At 47.2% G+C, this 21,284-nt stretch overlaps 1 protein-coding gene across 3 annotated transcripts in view; it reads left to right on the top strand.

The window, feature by feature from the left end:
- Positions 1-16,359, top strand: part of FOXN1 (forkhead box N1) — a 37,852-nt gene extending 21,493 nt beyond the window's left edge. For all 3 annotated transcript variants that reach the window (XM_090025316.1, XM_090025315.1, XM_090025317.1), the window contains 6 exons: positions 1,432-1,539; positions 4,987-5,114; positions 6,731-6,827; positions 12,681-12,888; positions 13,258-13,791; positions 15,724-16,359. In XM_090025316.1, the coding sequence (XP_089881442.1) occupies positions 1,432-1,539; positions 4,987-5,114; positions 6,731-6,827; positions 12,681-12,888; positions 13,258-13,791; positions 15,724-15,974 (1,326 nt within the window). In that variant the 3' untranslated portion in view covers positions 15,975-16,359. The remainder of the gene's footprint in view (positions 1-1,431; positions 1,540-4,986; positions 5,115-6,730; positions 6,828-12,680; positions 12,889-13,257; positions 13,792-15,723) is intronic.
- Positions 16,360-21,284: the final 4,925 nt, after the last annotated feature.

The raw sequence follows: 21,284 nt of genomic DNA, 5'->3' as shown, positions 1-21,284 counted from the left end.
GTTTTTCCAAGACTAGCTTTCAATCACTAATTGGTAGTAAGAGGAGGCGGGGAAGTCTAGCATCTCAGTAGACATTTTGGATGCAGGAAGGCCCATCTCTGAGGTCACTTCTATTTGGAAAACTCTTCTGTTGCACAGCGTGCAAGACGGCACGCTCACCGTTTGCAGTTCTGTGGCGATCGACGCTAGCGCAATAGATGCAGTCAGCTAATTTAAGGGAACTCTGAGATCACAGCCCTCTAAAGGAGGTTCGGGCAGCGTACATTTGCAGCAAGTTTTCCCAGTATTAAGATTAATCAAAGAGCAGTTATTAGGAAATACGTAAAGCCTGCTGACCCTTTCAAATACTTTTAAAGTGTTTTTGGTGTTATATAAAAATAAGAATAATAAAGCAGAACACTCCTAACAACGACCCTGATTTTGAACGGTGTCTGAACTCACTTGAAAACTGAATATGGTATTGAATTCTAAAAACCTGCAAATAATGACTTTTAATATTTTTTTTTCAATTTGTAGTTTGCACAATTTTCAGAATTAAAATCTCAAATCAGTTTGGCCATCTCACCCTGGCTATCCCTCTCATCCTGCGCAAGCCAAAGTAAAGACACCTTTTTATCACTCACATGTCTATTAGCATTTCTGGGCAAAGTGCCAAGTGATTAAAATACGCTCAAGCCAGGATTAGCCATCAGGGGACCATAGCGTTTTCTGGTATGCCACACCAAAATATTATTGATTATTTCTTGGTGATAATTAGACATAACAGAAAGAGATGCTTAGGTTGCAGAGGCTGATCCTGTTGAATTGTAATAGTCGATAGAAGCAGATTAAATGTCTGGCCTAAGCAAGCGGCCAGGATTGCTTAAGGCCTGTTAGATCTATGTTTATTCAAATGCACATACGCTATACCCACTCATTAGGCCCTGATCAAACCGGTGCATCAATTTTCGTAGCATAATGCACAGGTGACAGGGAAGTAGTGACTCCGCTGTTACCAACTCTCCCAAGGTTATCTCCCCAGCTGCACCATTAGGTCTCTCCTCTTCCCAGCGACTCCTTCCAGCTTTGTGCGAACCGTCCGCTAACAACAAGTGGCAGCAGTCCTGAAGGGGAGAGGGACCCAATGAGCTCAGGATGACTGTTCAAGTACTTGAAGGCAAAAGGCAAAAGGAATTATCATTGGGACTTTTCATATTTTGTTAGAAAATCATAATGGTCTTCTCCTTTAAAATTGTAGTTCCACAAAAATGATGGATGAGATGCTTACTGTCGGGGCTCTAATGCATGATGTTTTCTACTTCTAACAAGCATAGAAGGAAGTCAAGAAAAGCAGAGAAAATGTCTAAAGGCTAAGACAGTAACTAGCCAGCTTATTTTGATTAAAATGCAGTGCATTTTCCCAATTACACCTCCAATAATATATCTCAACAGGATTCAGAGGTCAGCCTTAAAGGCCTGTCACTGGAAGGGCAGCCTGGTCTGTACTGTTACCAGCCTCAGGTGCAAGAGACGTACTGCTCCTCGCACCCATTCCAGCAGGTAGGTGCGCCGTGCGGACAAACTGCATTTCCCACTGCAGACTGGAGATAATATTCAAGGAACAAGCTAACAGTGTTGGCTAAATTTACACTTGCTGGGGAAATTTGATAGTGAATAAGTAATATTCCCATTTTCCTTCCAAAAATGGCATCGAGAAGAAATAGATCCAAATTATTTTTAAAACCTAGGTGCTGCCAGAAAAATTAAGTGGTAGAAATGGGAAAGCAGTGCTGCTTGTGTCTTCTCTTGCAGCGACTGCCACATAAAACCGGTATGGTAGCCCGGTGGAAGAGCTACGTGCCAGCTCCATCCGACCTTGGGAATTGTGTCTGTTCTTCCTGAGCATCACAGCTAGATATGGCCCCCTTGAGCACTAATAAGCTTAGAAAATCATTTTAAAGACCCAGGTTTAAGTAGTCAAGCACTCCTGCGAGTCCTGTGCCCCGGCGGGGTGGGAGCTGGGTGAGCCGCAGTGAGCCCTGGGAACCAAGGCTTGCACACAGCAAGCCATGTGCTCCATCCTATTACTGTTACTCTCCTCTTCCCTCCACTTCCACTCCCTCTATTGTGTGCTGCACCCACCCATCCCACGGGTAGTCATTAAAGTATAAGCTCTTGGGAGCAGAGACATCTTTCAGTGCATGTCTGCGCAACACCTTGCCCAATGGGCTTCCCATTCTGGTTGGCACCTCTGTGCACCTCTGGCAACCAAATCCTCAGCGGGAGAGGGGCTCTCTGCTAGGATGGGGTGATGCCCACCACATTTTCTCCTCCTTGGTATTCCTGCTTCTTCCATCTATTTCTGCACCTCAGCTCTGCAGGAGCTGGATGCTCTTCCTACAGGCCTGGGAAGTGCACAAGTGCAGGGAGGGTTTGGAAGAGCAGAAGCTTTGGGAGGTGTGACGGAGGAAGAAAGGGTTTCCCCACACCGGGACTAAGTCAGGAAGCCTGGGCAGGGACCTTCCTCTTGCTGCCCGGCTCCTGCTTCTCAGGCTCATCCCTGGAGCTGCCACCTAACCAAACCTAGCCTGAACTCTAACATAGGCAACATTTTTCTTACCAAGTGACAAAAAAGGAATGAAAAATCCCTCATCATCACCAGCACCCCTTCCTCTGTCACAGTCCATGAAAAGCTCCTGCCATTGATCTCAAATTCACTAGAAAAGTGGTCTCGATCACAGTCACAAGCCAACAACGTTGATACAGATGTATTGTTTTTCTTTTTTCCCTTTGTGGGGAGGGAGGAGAAGATTCAAAAATCATATTTAAGGGAAAACCTCTGTTGCAGCTATGAAGTTGCAGTGCAGCCCCTCCAACCTGGCTGCAGCGTGCCAGCTGCATTGCGCACCTTCCCACCGCTCTGCACAGGCCATTGCAAAAGTAAAAAGGGAGAGAATCTGTGTGCCCCAAATACTCTTCTTTTCCACTTTATTCCCCATGTGGACACACACCCCTCCCCTTTCGCTCTTGGTTCGATGCCAGCTCTGTTACTAAACATTGGCATCAACTGGATTAAAAACCAAAACCTTACGGCGCAGTGGCTGCAACACGCCTTCTGGGAGCAGCTGGGCAAGACGCAACAAGCGCCGCACCACAGGGAAGTCTCCATCCACCTGCAGGCCGGCACCGTGACAGCCCTCCCCACGCACCCGGTTTCTGGTAGCGCTTTCGTACTTGTGCCTCTCTCATTCCTCTGGGCAAAGCTAAGGAAACACGGACAAGAGCCCCGAGGACAGCGAGAGGCCACGGCAGCCTAGACTGTAGTAGGCAGACTTACCACCCCAGTCGTGCCAGGGCAGCCAGTCGGATGAGTAACATGCATGATGCAGAGCAGCCTCCCCATCACAACCGGGTGACCCTGCACTGAAGCTGTCCCGGGGGGGTCGGTTGTCACTGTCGCAAGCAGACAAGGTTCTTTGGGTCAATCCCATATCTTTTATTACTTTATTATTCTTTTAGTTGGTCTAATAAAAGATATTTTTATTTTAGGCTAGCTATCAGGAGGCGCGACTTCACGGTCAGGGCGGCTAGGGTCTGGAACCAGCTTCCAAGAGAAGTGGTGCAGGCCCCTACCCTGGAGGCCTTTAAGAGGAGGTTAGATGAACACCTCGCCAGGGTCGTTTGACCCCAGGACTCTTTCCTGCCATGGCAGGGGGTCGGACTCGATGAGCTGCTCAGGTCCCTTCCGACCTGACCAGCGATGAAACTATGTCAGATTTACCCAAATAACCTTATCTGCCTATGAACTGAAGCTGAGCAACCAGCAAACCAGCCAGAGAAGGCTCTCCACGCCACGCTGAGAGGCAACAGATCCGCTCCCTTGTCAGTTTTGTCCACGAGATGAAACTGCTTCTCCTCCCCTTTGCCGAGCGCAGGGCAGAGTAGCCCAGCAGAGAAACCACCACCTTCCTCACTTCAAAACAACTGCAGACATGCGACACTAATTGAAGACACCCACCCAGCGTAAAACACCGACCCCTTCGTGCCAGGTCTGCCACTGTAAAACAAGCACGAGCCCATCGCACAAGACCATGCTGTAGCCCCAGTTCCCTCAAATAGGAGCAATGAAACCAATAAAACAGAAATAGTCTTTAAAACGCCCAGTCCTTTCTTCTGGTGATGACATCAGAGCCAATTCCAGCTCAGTCTCCTTTCCTTCCAAAGGAGCCACTGAAGCTAATAAAAACCCAAATTACCATATAAATACCTAATCTTCCCTGCTAACCATGCTGAACACAGGAGGACAAGGCAAGCAGCCCTTGAAGACAGAATTTATGGAAGTTTTCAGGGCTGAAATATTGCCCGGTTTGTATTTTCCTGGGGCAAGGAGGGACGGCGCGTGGAAGCGATGCAAGGACAAGGGTGCGCGGATTGGCCTGGCCCCCTGGGCAGCGCGCGCAGAGCTCAGGTTCTGCGTCTTGCTCTGCAGCTGGACGGGATAGAGCACCTCGGCGCCCGGCGCATTTTAGTGCGTTTGTTTTCCTGCCTGCGCTGACATCATTAATGCATTCAAAGTTTTACCTTGATGTCCAAAGTCAGCCAACAGTAATGGCCTTGGGCTGACCCCGCTGTACAAGCTCTGCTCCACTAGATTTCTGTCTTTATCCCCTACACTGCTTTAACCAAAGGCAACCAAAAAATGCAGCTGAGCCCCTCTTTTAAGTCTGTAACGTACTTCAATGGCTTTAATCTTACGTCTGACTTTAGAGGATGAGTCTTCGTAGTGCACTTTACTGTGCTAAGCATCCCATGCTGTTTTGATATTTTTCTCCATCTTAGCAAGGTCACTTTATAGCATTCCCTTTATCTGTGTGACACCAGGATGGGTGGGGGAAAGGGGTCCTTACAAATAACATGCCATTGCTGTTATTAATAAAGACAACACCTCAAGGACCTTTTGCCTCTTCAGTTTCTAAGCCAGTTGGTTTCTCTCCTATTGTACACCAGTATTCTCCAGGAAGCAGCTATCCTGTGACCTATCTCTCTTCGTCCCAGTACCCCTACCAGAGGATCGCTCCTCAAGGAAGCCAAGAGTCCCACCAGCCTCTATATCCAAAGCCGATCTACTCCTACAGGTAACACAAGGTTTGCTCAAGTCTGACAGTTTGGGGAAACATCAGTTTGCACACAGCCTGTCCTCGGTACATAACAAGTGAAAACGCACTTGCTCCCATTTATCAGGAGATGTCCCAGCCTCCGAGCCAAGACACAAGAGGTTCATTAGGCAGAAAAAAAGCCAATGAGCATTTTGCAGAGTCTTGGGCATGTAAAACAAAAAAAAAATAACATCAGAACAGGGCTAAGGACGTTGAATAGGGCCGAGTGTCCCAGTGTGGTCCTGCTCCATCCATCCAGCTCTAGGGGCTGGTGCGTGCCAGTGGGGTGCACATGCCACCATGGAAGAGAGACCTAAGTGCCCTTCAGGTACCTGAGAGGTGCCACTGGGCATCTGCAGTCTCCTCTGTGTGCAGTTTTTGGCCACTGGTCACCCTTTCCGGCATGCGAGTTGGTGCTAATTCTTTCCTGCTGAATAGGGTCAGTCCAGAAATAGGAGAGATGGGGAAATTATGCACCTGCACATATAAGTAAAACCATAAGTTATGTATCATGGTCTTTTTGAACAGGTGCAAACAATGTTTCCCTGTAGAAACGTGAATGCCCTTTGTCTGCTCCTTCTTCGGTAATATTAAACCCAAGGGCATCAGTGTTGTCTGCACAGAGTGAGGCAGTGCAGTGAAACCTCAGGTTTCAGACTGTAGCTAGGAGTAGATGTTGCATTTGTCCCTGCATGTATCCCAGCACTGGCGTGTACACACGGTCGCCCGTCTAATCAGGGTTTAGCAAACGGCTGAATGAACTGCCGCTTTCCTGTCATTGATTCAGTGATGCAGTCCCAGGATATCTGTACAGCTGTGCTCTGCACATCCCAGGATAAAGCATTACTGCTTCTTATCTGGGAAATGTTTTTAGGATTTATCCTGGGACATTGGCATGGACATCTGTACAACTGTACTTTGTCCTGGGATAAAATGACGTATTCCAGGTAAGTGCAACATCTGTTTGCAGCCTTTGTCACTGTGGGTGCTTGTACACATCCTGATTTGACCACGTACATGTGACAAAGAGTGATGAAAAATCACCACTTGACTTTCCTCTTGAGACCTTTATCCACATAGTGCAGTGGTTTTCAACCTCTGGCCCGCCAACCCCTGGAGGTCCGCAGACGATGTCTAAGGGGTCCGTGAAAGATGACTATGATCAATCAAAAGTATGCGAATGCCCACACCTACAATTCAGAGGAGTTCACACTTCCATTCAAAATTTCCAAAGGGTGAAAAAAAGGTTGAAAACCACCGACTTGGAGCTACTGAGCTCAGCGTTAAAAAGACACAACAACAACAAAACCCACCAAGCGGCACAAGCCCCCAAACTAACCGCTCAGGCCTGGGGTATCATTTTACTGTGTGGTGCAACAGATTTCCCCTGATATAATTGCACTGAAGGCAGATCCTGTGCATGCAATGCCATGGTAACCCCTGCAATCACCAGGGTTCATCTTATGGCAGTGAAAGCCAGAGAGGAATTGCGAGTGCTAAAAAATAATTTTGCTGTTTCTGAAAACCCACATAAAGCCAACTCGTGTGAGACTAGCTGTCAAGAATGCTTTCTCTCTGTCCTTTTATCCCCAAAGCATCCTGATCTTCATGGCACTCAAGAACAGCAAGACAGGGAGCCTGCCGGTCAGCGAGATTTACAATTTCATGACGGAACATTTCCCTTATTTTAAGGTGAGCTCCTCTTTTACTCCTCTCCATTGAAACGGGCTGTTTGCATGTAGCTCTCAGGTGTAATATCTAACAAGTGCTGGGCTATACTTCTCCTAGCCCCTGAGTCTAATGATTGCCCAGGCCACGACTTGGGCTTACACAGGCTACATGAGTGCTGCAGGGGTGGCCAGTCTGCAGCACACACGTCACAAGTGGCACGGCCAGTCTGCGTGTTGGCATGTAGCAGGCCGAGGAGGGAGCAGACAGTCCGGTGTCAAAAAGGGCAAGGAGCAGTTAGCAGAGCAGCAGATCAGGCAAGGGAAGGAGACGTGGCACTCAGGCAGGGTGCAGGGCTCATTTGGAGCACACCTGCCAAAAAAGTTTGGCCCCCACTGGAGTACTGTATGGGACAATACCAGGAGAAGGATTACAATTAGATTTTTAAAAAAGGCTTTAATATTCAGCACCAGGCTTTATATCTGTTGATGCTTCAAAAAAAACCATGGTAGAAATACAGAGCAAGTCCCAAGAGGGAATGAAAGCAACAAGAGTAATATTTCCTATTGAGAATAAATATGCAGAAAAATAAGAGGTTTAAAAAAACCCAACAAAACAACCACACAAAATGGTAAAAAGGGAACTCAAACATAAATGCTCTATGGCATAAGAAGAAAACTCTTGAAGCAATATAGGAAGGAAGTGGTAACTCGCAGTGAAGCTAGATGAAACTGCGACCCACAGGAAGGTGAAAGGGCAGAAGGGATGGATATAGCATAGCATGAAGGAGGAAGAGGAGGAGAGAGTTCTCCAGGATGTAGTGCATCTATGTCCTCCCGTAAACTATTCCTTAGTCTATTGCTGCCTGCTGAGCAAATCAGCGCTACTCAGCTGGTGGTTAGACGCAAGGGAACGGGAGAAAAAGATTCAGCCTCGACTACTCCATCTGTATCCGATGCCTGTGCTGGTGCATGGAAGAAGAAATGCAGTGCCTTTCTAGCGGAAAAGGAAATTCATTTAAAATACAACAAAACGCACATTCTGCAAATCTAACAGCACCAGATGGATTTGTTTTCAGAAGAAACTGCCTGAAATGACTAGAAGAAACAGTCTGCAAACCCACTGCTGCTTCTACTCACATGAATAGGAGGTTTCCTAGGCCAGGAAAAATCCAGATTGACTAAGTCTACCTTCCTGCTCTGGGTGGTAAAGTGTGTTCCTGACACAGCTCACACTTTCAGGGTAACACCCATCCTCTCCACAAAGACACAGCTAAATGCATGCTCTCCCTGCATCCAGAGAGGCTGAGCCATTTCTGATACCTCATGTAAGCCTTTCCCTCCCACTCGAGACGACTCTGGAGCTGCCCTTTTCTCCAACCCTCGTGCCCTTCCACTAAGGCATTGAAAAAGAAAGTCAGGACCAGGTTTCCCCCAAGATCAGTCTGAGTTTGCTGCAGACACCGAACTACACAGAGGGGCAAGCGCACGCTCTGGGGGAAGAACCGCTTTGCACGCTAGTCCGTTTGACAGCTGTCTGGTTCCACAGTTTCACCCCAAACTCTTAAAAGAAACAGAAAAGTGAGAAAAATAATACCACTTATTTGTGGGTAACCTGCTGCAGTTACTTCCAGTCCATACTCAGCTAGGGGAATCCTCTGCACAATAGGTTTCTGCCCTTTGCATTGCCTGCTGTCTTTGGGATCTTTCAAGATACTAATTCGACGATTCCCCTTGGAAATCAGGCAAAGAAAACTTTGTCGTTGCTACTAGAAATTTCTGGTAACTACAGAACGCGGAACCGATAGGTGGGGAAGCAATTAGAGCCAAGGAAAAGCACGTACAAAATGCACATGGGATCTTGCTGGGAGACATTAAATGACAAGCCCCAGTCAATTAACTTCTACTCGCTGCAACAGCAAATTCAGTCTCTCTGATGCAACAGTCTCATTTCTAGTTGAAACAGAGTGATCCAACTCCTACGTCCTGAAAAAACATCCATGCAGCTAAAGCAGAACTGCTCTTTGAAGTACCTCTCCCTTCTCCTGAGAGCTAGATGTAACGAGAAAGGGCTTTGCAAGATCAGAGGACTCTTTAAACTTCAAGGGACGGTCTGGATCAATGGGTCTGTAGAGAGCAAGCTGAGTAAGGTTTCTCTCTGTGGTATTTTTGTTCCCGTCCAGTAGTTAACATGACTAACCAAAGACTCAGTCTTGGAAACTGGAGATCCCGTCCATGGGCTGGGAGGCTAGAAAGGGTGTGGTCTCCTGGGACTGTACCGGCAGGCTCGCTCCTCCTCTCCATCACCCAAATTCTGCACTCAGCCCTTCCCCTACGGGGGTCCGATTTCACCTCGATGGTCACCGCTCCTTACTTTAGCGACCAGGATGACGGTGCACATTGACCCCTGGCCAGAGCGCTGAGGATGGCTTTCCCCTGCCCAGAATATCAGAGATCAGCCTGCTCCTCTCCCGGCACCGTGCTCCAGAACAGACCCATCTGCTCGCCTCCCTCATTAACGTCTCTGGAGCTACTTCACAGCACACACCCTGCCATTTCTGACAACCTCTGGGAAGCACATGCCACTCCCGCCTTCCCTCCTGCTGAGCAGAAGCATTAATTAGCTCTGCGAGGTAGGGACAAGGCAGACAGGTAATCCCTAATTGACAGGGCCAGCAATAAAATCTGGTGTTCTGCTTCTTTGCAAAAATGACATCATTCAGTACCAAGCACCTCTGACTCCAGAAGAACGTCTTTCTTGTTCACTTGAGCCCTGGCTGGTAGCAAGCTAAGCATGACCTGCAAAGATGAAAAAAGGTGGGCTTCTGTCCTTTTTTTGCTTCTTAATGGTGGATAAAGTAGTTCCCCCCATAAAAGGGAGTTTTTTGGCTTGTTTTTAACTGTAGAACTTCAAGTTCCATCTCGCCCGCAAAACTCTGATGACTGGCAAAATAGCAAACCGATGATGACATCACACGGGCCAAAAGAGTGGAAGTTAGCAAGTTATAAGAGGGAAGGGATGTTGACTCATTTTTGCTGGTTTCTGTTAACAGGTACTTACTTCTATGACTGATTCATGTTGTAATGAAAGGAATCTGCAGCAATTCAACACCAGGGCTCCTTAAACTTAGACGCTTGGTGCTCTCAGCAATCACTCTTTATTCCACTAAGTGGTCCTGAAACAAAGCCAGGGAAGAGCACATTTAGATTCCCGATAGAAGCAGGAATCTCAAACCTCCAGCAGCCGCACGCTGATAAGTTCCAGTTTCCCACTCTTGCCGTGGCAGGCACCGGGCAGGGTGCAATTCTGTTTTCTGTATTTACCGAGCAAGATCCAGAACAGGTCTTAGGTGGTTCCCAGCTGAACACAAAAAAGGCTTTAGGAGGTTTTGGATGCTAACGCACCACGTCTGCAGACACTGCAGCTTTAGAAGGCCTCGAGGTGAACAAAAACGCTATCAGTCGCTATCAGCCAGGTCCCAAGAAGGACTTAGATGCCTCAAACGGGACTCCAGTGGACTTTGAGTGCGCAAGTCCAAAACGGCAATGCAAAACCCTTCTGCTCAGCAGTCCTGGAAACTCATCAGACACCTCCCTTTTTAGCCTGAAACTTCCCGAGGCATTCGCCGCTCTGCCTGCCAACCGTGCCCACGACTTCCATTGTCTAAGCAGGTCGGCGCCTGGCCCCCACCTAAGCCCCACCAGGATCCAGAAACCAGCAGGAGCGGTACCTCTATCCCCGAAGGGCCCGATCCAGGGCGTGTGCTGAGAGCACACTCAGTGCACACACCCACAGCACTGGGTCCAGTACAAAACACAACAGCTACAGGCACTTTTCTTTAAAACCTCACGCCAAAGAGATGGTGATGCCCACTCCTTTGTTAATAGTCTTGTGGTTACAGCACTGGCCCGGGGACCGGGAGACCTGGGTTGCAGACCCTAATCATCATCGCCCAAGACAGGCCCTGAGCACCGGGCACATGCTGCCAAGGGCACGTGCACCCTCCCTGCCTCCTGCTGCTGCACAACGCCTCCCCTTCAATGGATACAGGATGCGCAGGACTGGAGGAAGCCTCTGCAGCCTGCTGGCTCGGGCCCTTGCCCGGGGGGATGGTCCCGAACTCTGCTTGCACTTCCCTTTAAGCAGTTATTAATCAACCAGCAGAAATAGTTCTGGGTACGAGCAGCACCAGGCAGAACCATTTCCTTCTCTTTTGCAGCAGCCTGTTTCCAAATCTAAACAGCACCGAAAACTTGTTTTCTGCACTAAGTTTTATCATCATTCCCCTTGTTCCCAGTCTCCATAATTAAGTACCGAATTCCTCCCCCAGGCAAGGAGGGAGCCTTGTTTATCTCATTAACTGGAGAGTGCTTGAATAAAAATGAAAGGCTTTGTTTTGCTGAGGTAACACCTGTATTGTTCAACCGAAAGAACTGTCAGGTTCAAGAGCCAGCTTAAAAAATAATGAGAAAAATTAACCCAAAATAGTCAAGTTCTGAAATTGTTTTCATCTCATCTGGATGACTTCAGACTCAGCCCTTGGCTACACAGTATTTTTTGTACACCTGCATTGGCATGCTGACACCCATTTGATGTCTAGTTGGAAAATAAGATGAAGTCTAAATAGAGCGTAGCCAAGGATAAAACAGACCAGGGATACGGCTCCTTTGCATAACTCGGTTACATAACACCGTGTTGAGAGCTGTGCATTTAATCCTTCTTGTCACTGGTAAATCCGCTGTCGAAATATCCAGGGCCACTCCCCTGCAAAGTCAGAATATGATGGGGATTTCTCCCTAAGCGTCCCTGCCATTTTGAATTGTCTTCACATATTGATCATCTGTGCGTGGTTACCATTGTTCCAAGAGAAAGAAATAACAGAACTATCAACAGAAAAGAACTGTACCTGCATTGATGAGATTGCAAAAAGCACTTGGCCGAAAGAAGTTGTCAGTTCTAGGTATTGCAATGTGCAAATCAGGGATTTATTCTGGTCTCAGCCTTTTAATCTGACCTGCAGCCTACTGCCTGGAGCGATGATGTTGTAAAGCTCATTGCCAAAACCTACTCAGTACTTAGAGAGCAGGCAAGCAAAGAAAGGGCTAGGCCATGGCAAGAAATGGATTAGTGATTCAGGACCTGATTCCAAGCCTGCTAAAGTCAAGACTGTGGGGGAAGGGGCCATTTCACCGAGCTCAGTGGGTTTTGGAAAACATCTGTAGCTTTGGCACAGCTCTGTGCATCGGGACTGAATGCCCCAGCTTGACACGAGGGGAACTGGGGTTGTTCCAGGAATCTCTTGTATAAATAAGGCATAAATCGCCTTCCTAGATGCGAGGTCTTTTGAACAACACAAAGCTCTGTATGAGCACGTTTGATGATGATTCTTTTCATCACTTCCTACCAACCCGACACAACCACGTAGCTATACTTCATCCAAACATAGCTAGAGAATGGGAGTAATCAACCACGAGACTGGGCTTGAAAAATGCCACTCAGGAAAGGGTCCCTGAGAGTGGGCTCTGCATTACCTCCCAGAACAAATTCCCAGAGAGAGACAGACAGACATACAGAGAGAGAGAGAAATCCTTGCTTATGTCCTTTAAAAATAAATGGGTCTAAAACAAGAGCATATCTGTTATTAGGATGATGTCGTAATGATCCCTTGGAGAAAAAAAAACACCAATGTGAATCGATGGTCCTCTTTCAGTTTTAATTTCTTTGGTCACTCTCTCTGCCCAGCCACTCTGGTGGCAGGTCTTTATTTTCATTAAAACGATGCCGAGCTACCCACTCTTGAGCTTCTCGTTCAGACCTGGAGGCAGAGGAAGCTAGGTGGGGGAATCTTTTAACCGTCGGTTGACTTGGTTTTTCCAGACAGCTCCGGACGGCTGGAAGAATTCTGTACGCCATAACTTATCCTTGAACAAGTGCTTTGAGAAAGTTGAAAATAAGTCAGGCAGTTCTTCTCGGAAAGGCTGTCTGTGGGCACTGAATCCCGCCAAAATCGATAAGATGCAGGAAGAGCTCCAGAAATGGAAGAGGAAAGATCCGGTCGCTGTGAGGAAGAGTATGGCCAAGCCAGGTCAGTAATAGCCCAACACATTCATTGTCAAGCAGTGGCCCACAGACCCTTTTGTTAGGGGCACGCAGCATAAATACACCGAGACTCAAGCAATAGAAGAGGATTTGGATGCTGGGAAGGGAAATGGTCCTCCTGTTTAGGAAGTGGCTGGCAGACGGGAAAAGCAGAAAAAGTCTAAGGATAAAATAAGAGTTGGCTTTGTTCCCAACATTGCTAATGGGACACGTCAACCACGTCCTGTACAGCCATTTCAGGAGCATCACTAAAATCCTAGCCGCACCCCGAGCAGGGGACAACCTCAATGCAGAGCGGGCAATACCTGGCAAAGAGTCACATTGTAACTTGGTTTTGTTCCATTTCTCTTTTTAGAAGAGCTCGACACATTGATAGGAGAGAAGATGGACAAGCTGAGGCCTTCCGTCATGGCCTGCAATCCAAATGGTGTCACAAGTTCATCGGGCGTTTCCAGACAGATGTTAGTCCAGCCCCACTCCCTGTGTGACCCGTCCCTCTCGTCTGCTATCCCACAGTCTTTGCATGCTATTCATCCACCAGGACCGTTGTGTGCCAAGAACCCACTACCAAGTTTGCTCAGAGGGCACCACTCCTCGTGCTATGCATCATCACAGGGCTTTCCTCCAATCTCGACTACGTTAATGCAGCAATCACCAGGAATCCCTCAGACCATATTCCCTTCTGGAGATACCCAAAGTGAACTCAGGGCACAGCCTAGCACCACCCAGGACTCCCCCTTGCCAGCTCAGACCCCTCCTATACATGGCATGAAGATGCTGACAGAGCAGTCCACGACCCGAACGATGCAGGACACGCTCATGCAAGACGGCGACCTGAGCAATGACATCGACGCCCTTAATCCATCCCTGACTGATTTTGATCTCCAAGGTAAGTGCCTCATCTTCCACTGACGTGCGCTTGCTCATTGTGTGCATTGCCAAAGGAGATCTGACCCACACAAAATCTTTTCCCCAGTGCCCTGAACACAGCCAAAAACACCTATGAGTAGACTTATGGGTCTCACTTCCCTGTCCTTGTTGACTTGCCCTTCCCACGGTCCCAAAAAGTAGTCCAGGATGTTTCACCATCTCCTGCAGCAAGGAATGAATAAAGAAGGTTTCCAAGACAAGACAAATAGACTCAGAGCTAGAAAAATAGCTTATACGCCCTCATCTCTGCCTCTACTGCGTACGGCAGTGAGTCTCTCAAACTCCGTCTTCCACATCTCCACATATATTTCCCCAGAGAAAAGTACCCAAGCACAGTTACTAAACGCACATCAGAGATCATCACATAAAAGTGAGGAGACATGACTACGTCTGATTATGCTTTACGTAGAAAATTTTGGGTTCCTTTCATCCTTTATATTCTAATACCTTCCACGTCTTTGTTCAAAAAAGTGCAATCTATCCCCATGTAGCGCTTCAGAGATTTGGCTGGGCCCTGAATGGACTTCCTAAATTTGATCAAGTTCTCCCAAAGGATTAATTATATATTGCTGTCACCAAAATTTCTCCTCCTAGCAAAACATTAGTTCTTTTGAATGGCTGTGGTGCTCAAACCTGGATCAGGCACTTCCAAAGGATAAAAACAGTTAGTGAAAGGACCAAGTATAGGTAACACAGGTATAGATTAAAGGCCGCAACTTTCCTACTGCATACGTAGCTCTTGTCCTTTGCACAGGACAACAGGCACGCAAGTTCCCTTCACAGAGATGCAGCAAAATCAGCGCGCAGCAGGAGAGCGTGCAGATGCACAGGGCAACGCCAGCAATTTGTTCTAGCTCCACTGACAGTAGGGTTAAGTCGATGGACAACACTGGTGGGTCCAAATGGCGAAGGAACCCACGTGCTTGGGATCCTGTGTTTGCATCCACGACGGCCGAGTGAATGCATGTGTGTGCACACATCTGTACGGTACAAGCAGCAAGAGCTCACATTTCACGCCTGCCTTCTGCCTTATCTCCTTTTTCAAATAACTGGGGGTCCCTATCTATCAGTAACAAGCCAGACTTATTACAAACCCTGCCTTCACTGGCACTGGGTATGTCAGAACAGCTGTGGGTGCAAACGTGGTGACAGCTCCCCCTGCCACAGAAAATCTCTGCTGATTTTGTGCAAACTTTTCCATAGAAGTTTGCACAAAAACTGAGCAGAAAGCTACAGCCCTGATGCAGTGATTAAACTTATTCTTTAGTGTCACCCTTGTACTCTGTCATTCAGGGGGAAAGGGGGAGGCGGGTACATTCTCAGCAGCATTTCCAATCTTTGCTCATCACAGAATCACAGACAAAGAGGGTTGAAGGGAGCTCAGGAGGTCACATCTAGTCCAACCCCTGCTCATAGCAGGACCAGCCTCAACTAGATCACCCCATTCCCAGCCAACACTTTGTCTAGCCCAGACTTTAAAATTTCTAAAGATGCAGAGCCCACAGTCTGGCAACCTGCATGTGCACCAAACTGATTTGCACATGCAGCTGGATTAATTAGGCCTGCAGATTGGGCATCAACATTATTGGTAGATCTGCCCCATAAATCGCCCCCAGCAGCTTGCAACTCAGCTGGTGCCTCTTCCAGCTGACAGCCAGGTTATGTCTGTCCACATTTGAAAAGCGAGCTAGGAACTCTTCTTCGATGAAGGTCTGTCTTCCGCCACTTTGGGATTAGTCATGGAGGCAAATCATGGGGAAAAGCCCGTTCTGGCTCCTTTAGCACAGGTGTGTGTGGCGGGAGGGGTACACCCACCAGCAATCCCTTGCCTAAAGGACCATGAGTGCAGACACAAGCAGAAGCTCACCCGGAGCGTTTTGTTTTGTTATAGGAAATCTCTGGGAAGAGCTGAAAGACGACAGCCTGGCTGCGGACCCCCTGGTTCTCATCTCATCCTCCCCAGCCCCCTCCCAGTGTTTGCCTCCACACTGCCAGGTGGATGGCGGCAGCAGCAGCAGCACCCCCCACGCCAGCTTACCTGACCTCCAGCTTACCACCCTTTACTCGGCATTTATGGAAGTGGATGCAGTGTCTACACCCTACTTGAGCAATCCTGGATCGAAGCCCATAGCATTAGTGTGAACCACAAGCCAACCTACCTGCTGTTATTTTTGTCCCAACACTGTAGCACCTTCAGCTAAAATAAAACAGTACCGTGTCCAGCCACGTAAGAACTCGCTCTTTTTTTCGAGAGCTGGCCTGCAGGAAATAGAAGCCTTCTCTAAGCCTACTTGTAAGAGAGAATATTAAATGCTGGAAAAAAACCCACATGGCCTGCTAGTTTAAAGATAAATCGAGGCTGGCCAAAAAGGCACCGGCAGCTTTTCTGCATCTTCCCGAAATAAAAAATGAGCTGAAGAAAACACACAGCTGTCAAATATTTGTATGGGAGCCTCTTGCGATTGAACATGTAAGTCAAGGCAAACAAAAATAAAAATATTCCCAAGAAATACCTCTCAAGTCAGTGATGTCCATGCCTTCTGCTGCAGACCATGACAGAAAATGCATGTTAAAAATGTATTCAAAAACACGCACTGGTCTTTGACAAAAAGACGTGTGCATTTAAAAGCTTGCAAACATTACAAGACAGAGGACTAGTATCCTTAAAAAAAATATACAGCAATAATCATATTTTACTGGGAAGTTTCACAAGTTTTACTGTAAAGAAATCAAAACCTGTTTTTAAAAAAAATAAAATAAAATTAACAATTAGTTTGACCCCTGACTTGGATGAAAATGATACCTATTGGGCACGTCTACACCTGCATTAACGCACCATAGTTACTGTGCATTAAATTTAGCAGGTACTAACTAGCAACCGGCACTATTATGCAGTAGCACCAGCAGATGCCCTTTTAGTGACACTAATGCATGGTAGACTAATTCTACGGCACATTAGCACAGCTTTTGCCATGACATGCTAACGCTTAGTCTACTGAGCATTTTTTTAGTGTCTCATGAAGATGTGCCCATTTATTCCTTCATTTTCATCTGGATAACCGGAGGAGAATAGACACCATTTAAATCCAGATGTTTCAGAACACAAACATAAGCACATAAAAAACCACAGGTACAATGGTGTTTTGTTTTTTTTATAAAGTAACTATTTATTGAATATATTTGTATTTGAACAAGATAAAATGCTTCTTGAAAAATGTGATGCCAGGAACTTTAAAACATTTCAGCTGAGGAAAAAACACTCCCTAAAAATCATCCCATTTGTTTTAGGAAGAGGAAAAGAGAAGGGAGTGATAGATGCTGGCAAGGCGTTACTCCCGTATACACATGCGTTTTGGACAGAATACCACCTTTGCGGATGAATTTTTTTCTGATACGAAGTCCATAAGAGGGGAAACCCCCAGTTTCTCCTTTGCTATTCTGTCAGGAGAGAACTCACTTCTATGGGTAGTAAGGGATGCCCAAATGCCACATTCAGATGGTCTAGTCGGTGCAACCAGATTCAGCATCCAGGTCTTCCTCCAAAGAATCGCGGGGTACATCTCACTGCAAAGCTGGCCTGGGCTTGCCAGTGCGGGTGGGTCATCTCCGCCGTGACGTCCTGCCCATGCGAGACTTGTGAAACAGCACTTGCAGCAGTGCTGAACTAGCCGCATGCTAGGACATCCCCTGACTATTTGCAGCCCCTACGCTCAGCCGTTCTGCGAACGCATTTGTAGGCTGGCAAGGTTCGTTGGGCAGATGTGATCTCTTTTATTAGGCCAGCTGAATCATCGGTAAAATGGTTCTTCACAAGCTTTCAGGCATAGGGAAAGTTGCTCGCGTGGCAGCGATGCGAGAACAGTGCTCAACCCCAGGTGGAGCTACCAAAGGTAAAAGTGAACTACATTTGGGAGCAAGAACTTTTAATGAGCATGCCATTCAGGAATCAAATCTACGGACCACAGGCAGAGGCACAGTGCACTCTCTCAGATGCTGTGCTATGGAAAGGCAGAGAAAAAGGAGTGAGTTCAAACACTGAGTCAGGGCAGAAGAACAGAGGAAACAGTACAGAAAATGCAACCCAGAAGAAATTGTGGGATATCACCGGAGGACTATTAGCACACCCACTGATTAGCCTGGGTACTCAGCACAAAGTGGCCAAGTTGCCAACCTGAGCTGAACCAGACCAGCTAGAGCAGGGTCACGGCCCCCCGAAGCCCACGTTAGACCCTTTCCTGTGTGGACGAGAGGGAGCTGAGGAGCAGCATTGAACCCAGGCCAAATGCACCGTGCAGACGTGTCCCTCTGAGACTATCGGGGCACAGACAAGTCCGACCGGCACTCCCATCATCATCCAAGCAGCCACGGAGAGATGCAAGCTGCTGAACTCATTCCCCCGTCGATGCTCAGCAGGGACTAGGGGTGTGGGAGTGGAGTGAACGAGCTCTTGCACCCGAAGAAGCTGCAGATACAGCAAGCTGATCGTGCAGTGTCCAGATGCTGTAGTGCGGTGGTTCTCGTCCAGGGCAGGACCAGGTCACTGCAGCACAGCAAGCACCATGGCACAAAGCAAGAGCTTCTCTCCAGGCCTAGGCGGTGGCCCTCCGTGACTCCAGCAGGCCACCGAGAGGCTCCGAAACCCCGCGAGACTGGCAGCTTCTCGTCTGGAGCAAACATTTTTGTGCCGTTTAACAAAGCTTTTCTACACTTACTAGAAAAGCATCGTCTCAAAAAAGTCCCATTTCTAAGCACAGATTTGTGATGCATTGGTTATCCTTCGGCGGAGCGATGACACATCAGTCGTAGCCCATTACATTCAAATTCCAGAGCTTTTGCACACTGCGCAGATGACGTTTGGGGGGAAAGAGAAAGTTAAAACTTATTTTAAAAGTTGCTGCACTATCACCCAATTTGTGCTGACAGCCGAGGGATTTCTGGCCTGGTTTAATCTGCCCTTAAGGGTTGAAAAGATCACATATGTAATCTGGGGAGGAACATGAGCCAGTGAAGAAGCTGCTGCATCCAAGACCTGAAAGGCACTAACATTTTTTTAGCTGCCTTTTTGCAAAACAGAAACGACAAACAACCGTGGACCCCACCGCCCATCCCGGTGCTCCCGTGCTCCCTCTGCTGTCTCCCTAATACAGTTCCCCAAGCCATGCCGACATCATCCATGGCAGAAAACCAAAGTAATGACAATATTCATTGCAACTCTGAACTCTGCTGGACAGGACAGGTGAAGAGAAAGAAAGGTGCGTGTCCCGAAAGGAAAAGGACAAATTTCAGGGAGAAAGACATTTGATGTTCAAGCTTCCAAAGACGTGAAAAACAACAGGATCTTTTTGAAAGAGCCAACTCCTCCTTTTCTTACAACATGCTATTAATGCAGCAGCACCTTCGAAAATGTCAGCGCTACGTTTTCCAGCTATCAAAAAATAATAGAGCAATGTTTCTGTTGCAAAGCACCCAAAGCCCTCAACAGGTCGGCATGTTTCGGACATCATGGGTTCCTGTTTGAAATCTTTTTGGATTTATTTGTGATTCACATTTGCACACTTAACACTGTGCAACAGCCCACAGCACCCTAGAAAGGATCTCAAGGCACCCCAGGATGCCACAGTCGCCCGGCTGAGAATCACTGGTCTAGCAATTCCTCCGCATATTGTAAATTATAACACTCATATTTACAAGTATAAATAAGAGGAGCATTTGCCCCAGTGTACCCTGACTATGGGGCTATAGTGCTTGCTGCTTTCTCATAAGTTGAAGGTAGTCAACACTTTCTTGGGGTTGTGCAAAAAACCTGGGCATATCAAAAGCAAAAGGAAAAATAGCATATATGTTGCACAGGCAGACAAGGTTCTTTGGGTAAATGTGATCTCTTTTATTAGACCAACTAAATAGTTGGAAAAATTGTTCTTTGCAACCAACACCCCCATAATCTTGCATGGCTTTTCCATGAATATTCACATGATGATCCCATGATATATTGTGACCAAATCAAGGCAGGCTAGCCTTGCTGTAATTTATTTATAGAACATTAATGATACTGATATCATTACACAAGGAAATAGTGACTCTGGTTAGTCCTTTTGTAAAATAACAATGGATTAAAATAGGGTTTTTTCCTCATATTATGAGGGGTAATTTAGGGCAAAGACTGGAAACTATTATCTAATTTGTGACTGTCCACCAACACAAACTGCTGTTTTATATCATTGGTAGTGCTGTAACATTCACCTAACACTCTCATCGTGTGTTTCAGTTGAGACCTGGTACACCAAAAACATTCCTTTGCCTTCGAATTCTCTCCTCACAAACTAACATACAGCAATAATTTCAAAAGATGCCAAAATAAATAAAATAAAATAAAATAAATCAGAGGAAACTTGTAGTGTTTACCATAATTCCATTGTTTTGTAGGGGATATGATGAGTGATTTTAGGGAAAGCTGGTCCAACAAGCCTAATTCCATTCTCTGATGAGCCTGGATGTCTGGCTCATAAAGATGGACAGAACATGTTTAGATTATTGTAAAATATTTGCCCCAGGACCATATAGCATCCTCATTTTTAAAAAATTGCATTTCTTAAGTAGAGGGAGACCCAGATAAGTGACAGAGCTCAAGAAGTAGCCTTCAACATGGTCTCACCCTCAACGCAGACAGGGCCCTGGGAAGGAGGAAGGCAGAGCGCATCTGCTGAGTGCGAACTGGGCCTGGGGAGCAGAGATGGGGCAGAGGGGACCAGCAAATCCACACTAGTGGTCAGTGCCGGGGACAAAAAGGGGACTATTAAGATCCCTACGTGTATGTGCAGGGGAGGAAGAGGCTCATTTTACCTCTGGATATGCCTCAGTGAGGCTGATGCCAGACCATCGCAGATGGGGTTGGTGTCCATGCATCAGCAAGGGGGCTGGAAAATGCAAAGACTGCAGGAAAGAGCTATCGAAACAGCTGGGAGGCTGGAGAAGAGGCCTGGCAACTCAGTCTATCCAGCTGATCAAGAAGACCGAGCGGCGACGCTGTGAAAGTACATCCTCAGCGTGAAAAGAATAAGTGCCAAGAGACTCTTCTTTCCCAGCGACGGACAGAAGAAGAAACCTGGCTGGAGGCAGATGCCACAACAGCCGAAGTTAAGTTAGCCATATTCCAAGCAATGGTGATTAACCATCATCCAAATGAACGAATGGATTTCCTGCCTCCGGTCCTCTTCAGATTCAAGCCAGACAGATGCTCTTCTAGACACCTGCGGTAATCACCCCCAAGGCATTGGGCTCAGTACAAGGGGAACTGCGTGAAGTGCAATGATTGTTGATGGACAAGAAGTGAGAGGATCTAGGGCCCTTCCAGGAGTTAACCTCCATGAACCAATGGCTGCCAACATGATCCAGCCCCACACCTGGCTAGGACTTTTCAGTAATGTGTTTAACTACACAATAAGCACCACATTC

The sequence above is a fragment of the Crocodylus siamensis genome, chromosome 13 (assembly GCF_052110815.1).
Source record: "Crocodylus siamensis isolate JL-2025a chromosome 13, ASM5211081v1, whole genome shotgun sequence".
Lineage (NCBI taxonomy): Eukaryota > Metazoa > Chordata > Crocodylia > Crocodylidae > Crocodylus > Crocodylus siamensis.
The sequence above is the reverse complement of the archived record's forward strand: the minus strand, read 5'-3'. Positions and strand labels throughout refer to the sequence as shown.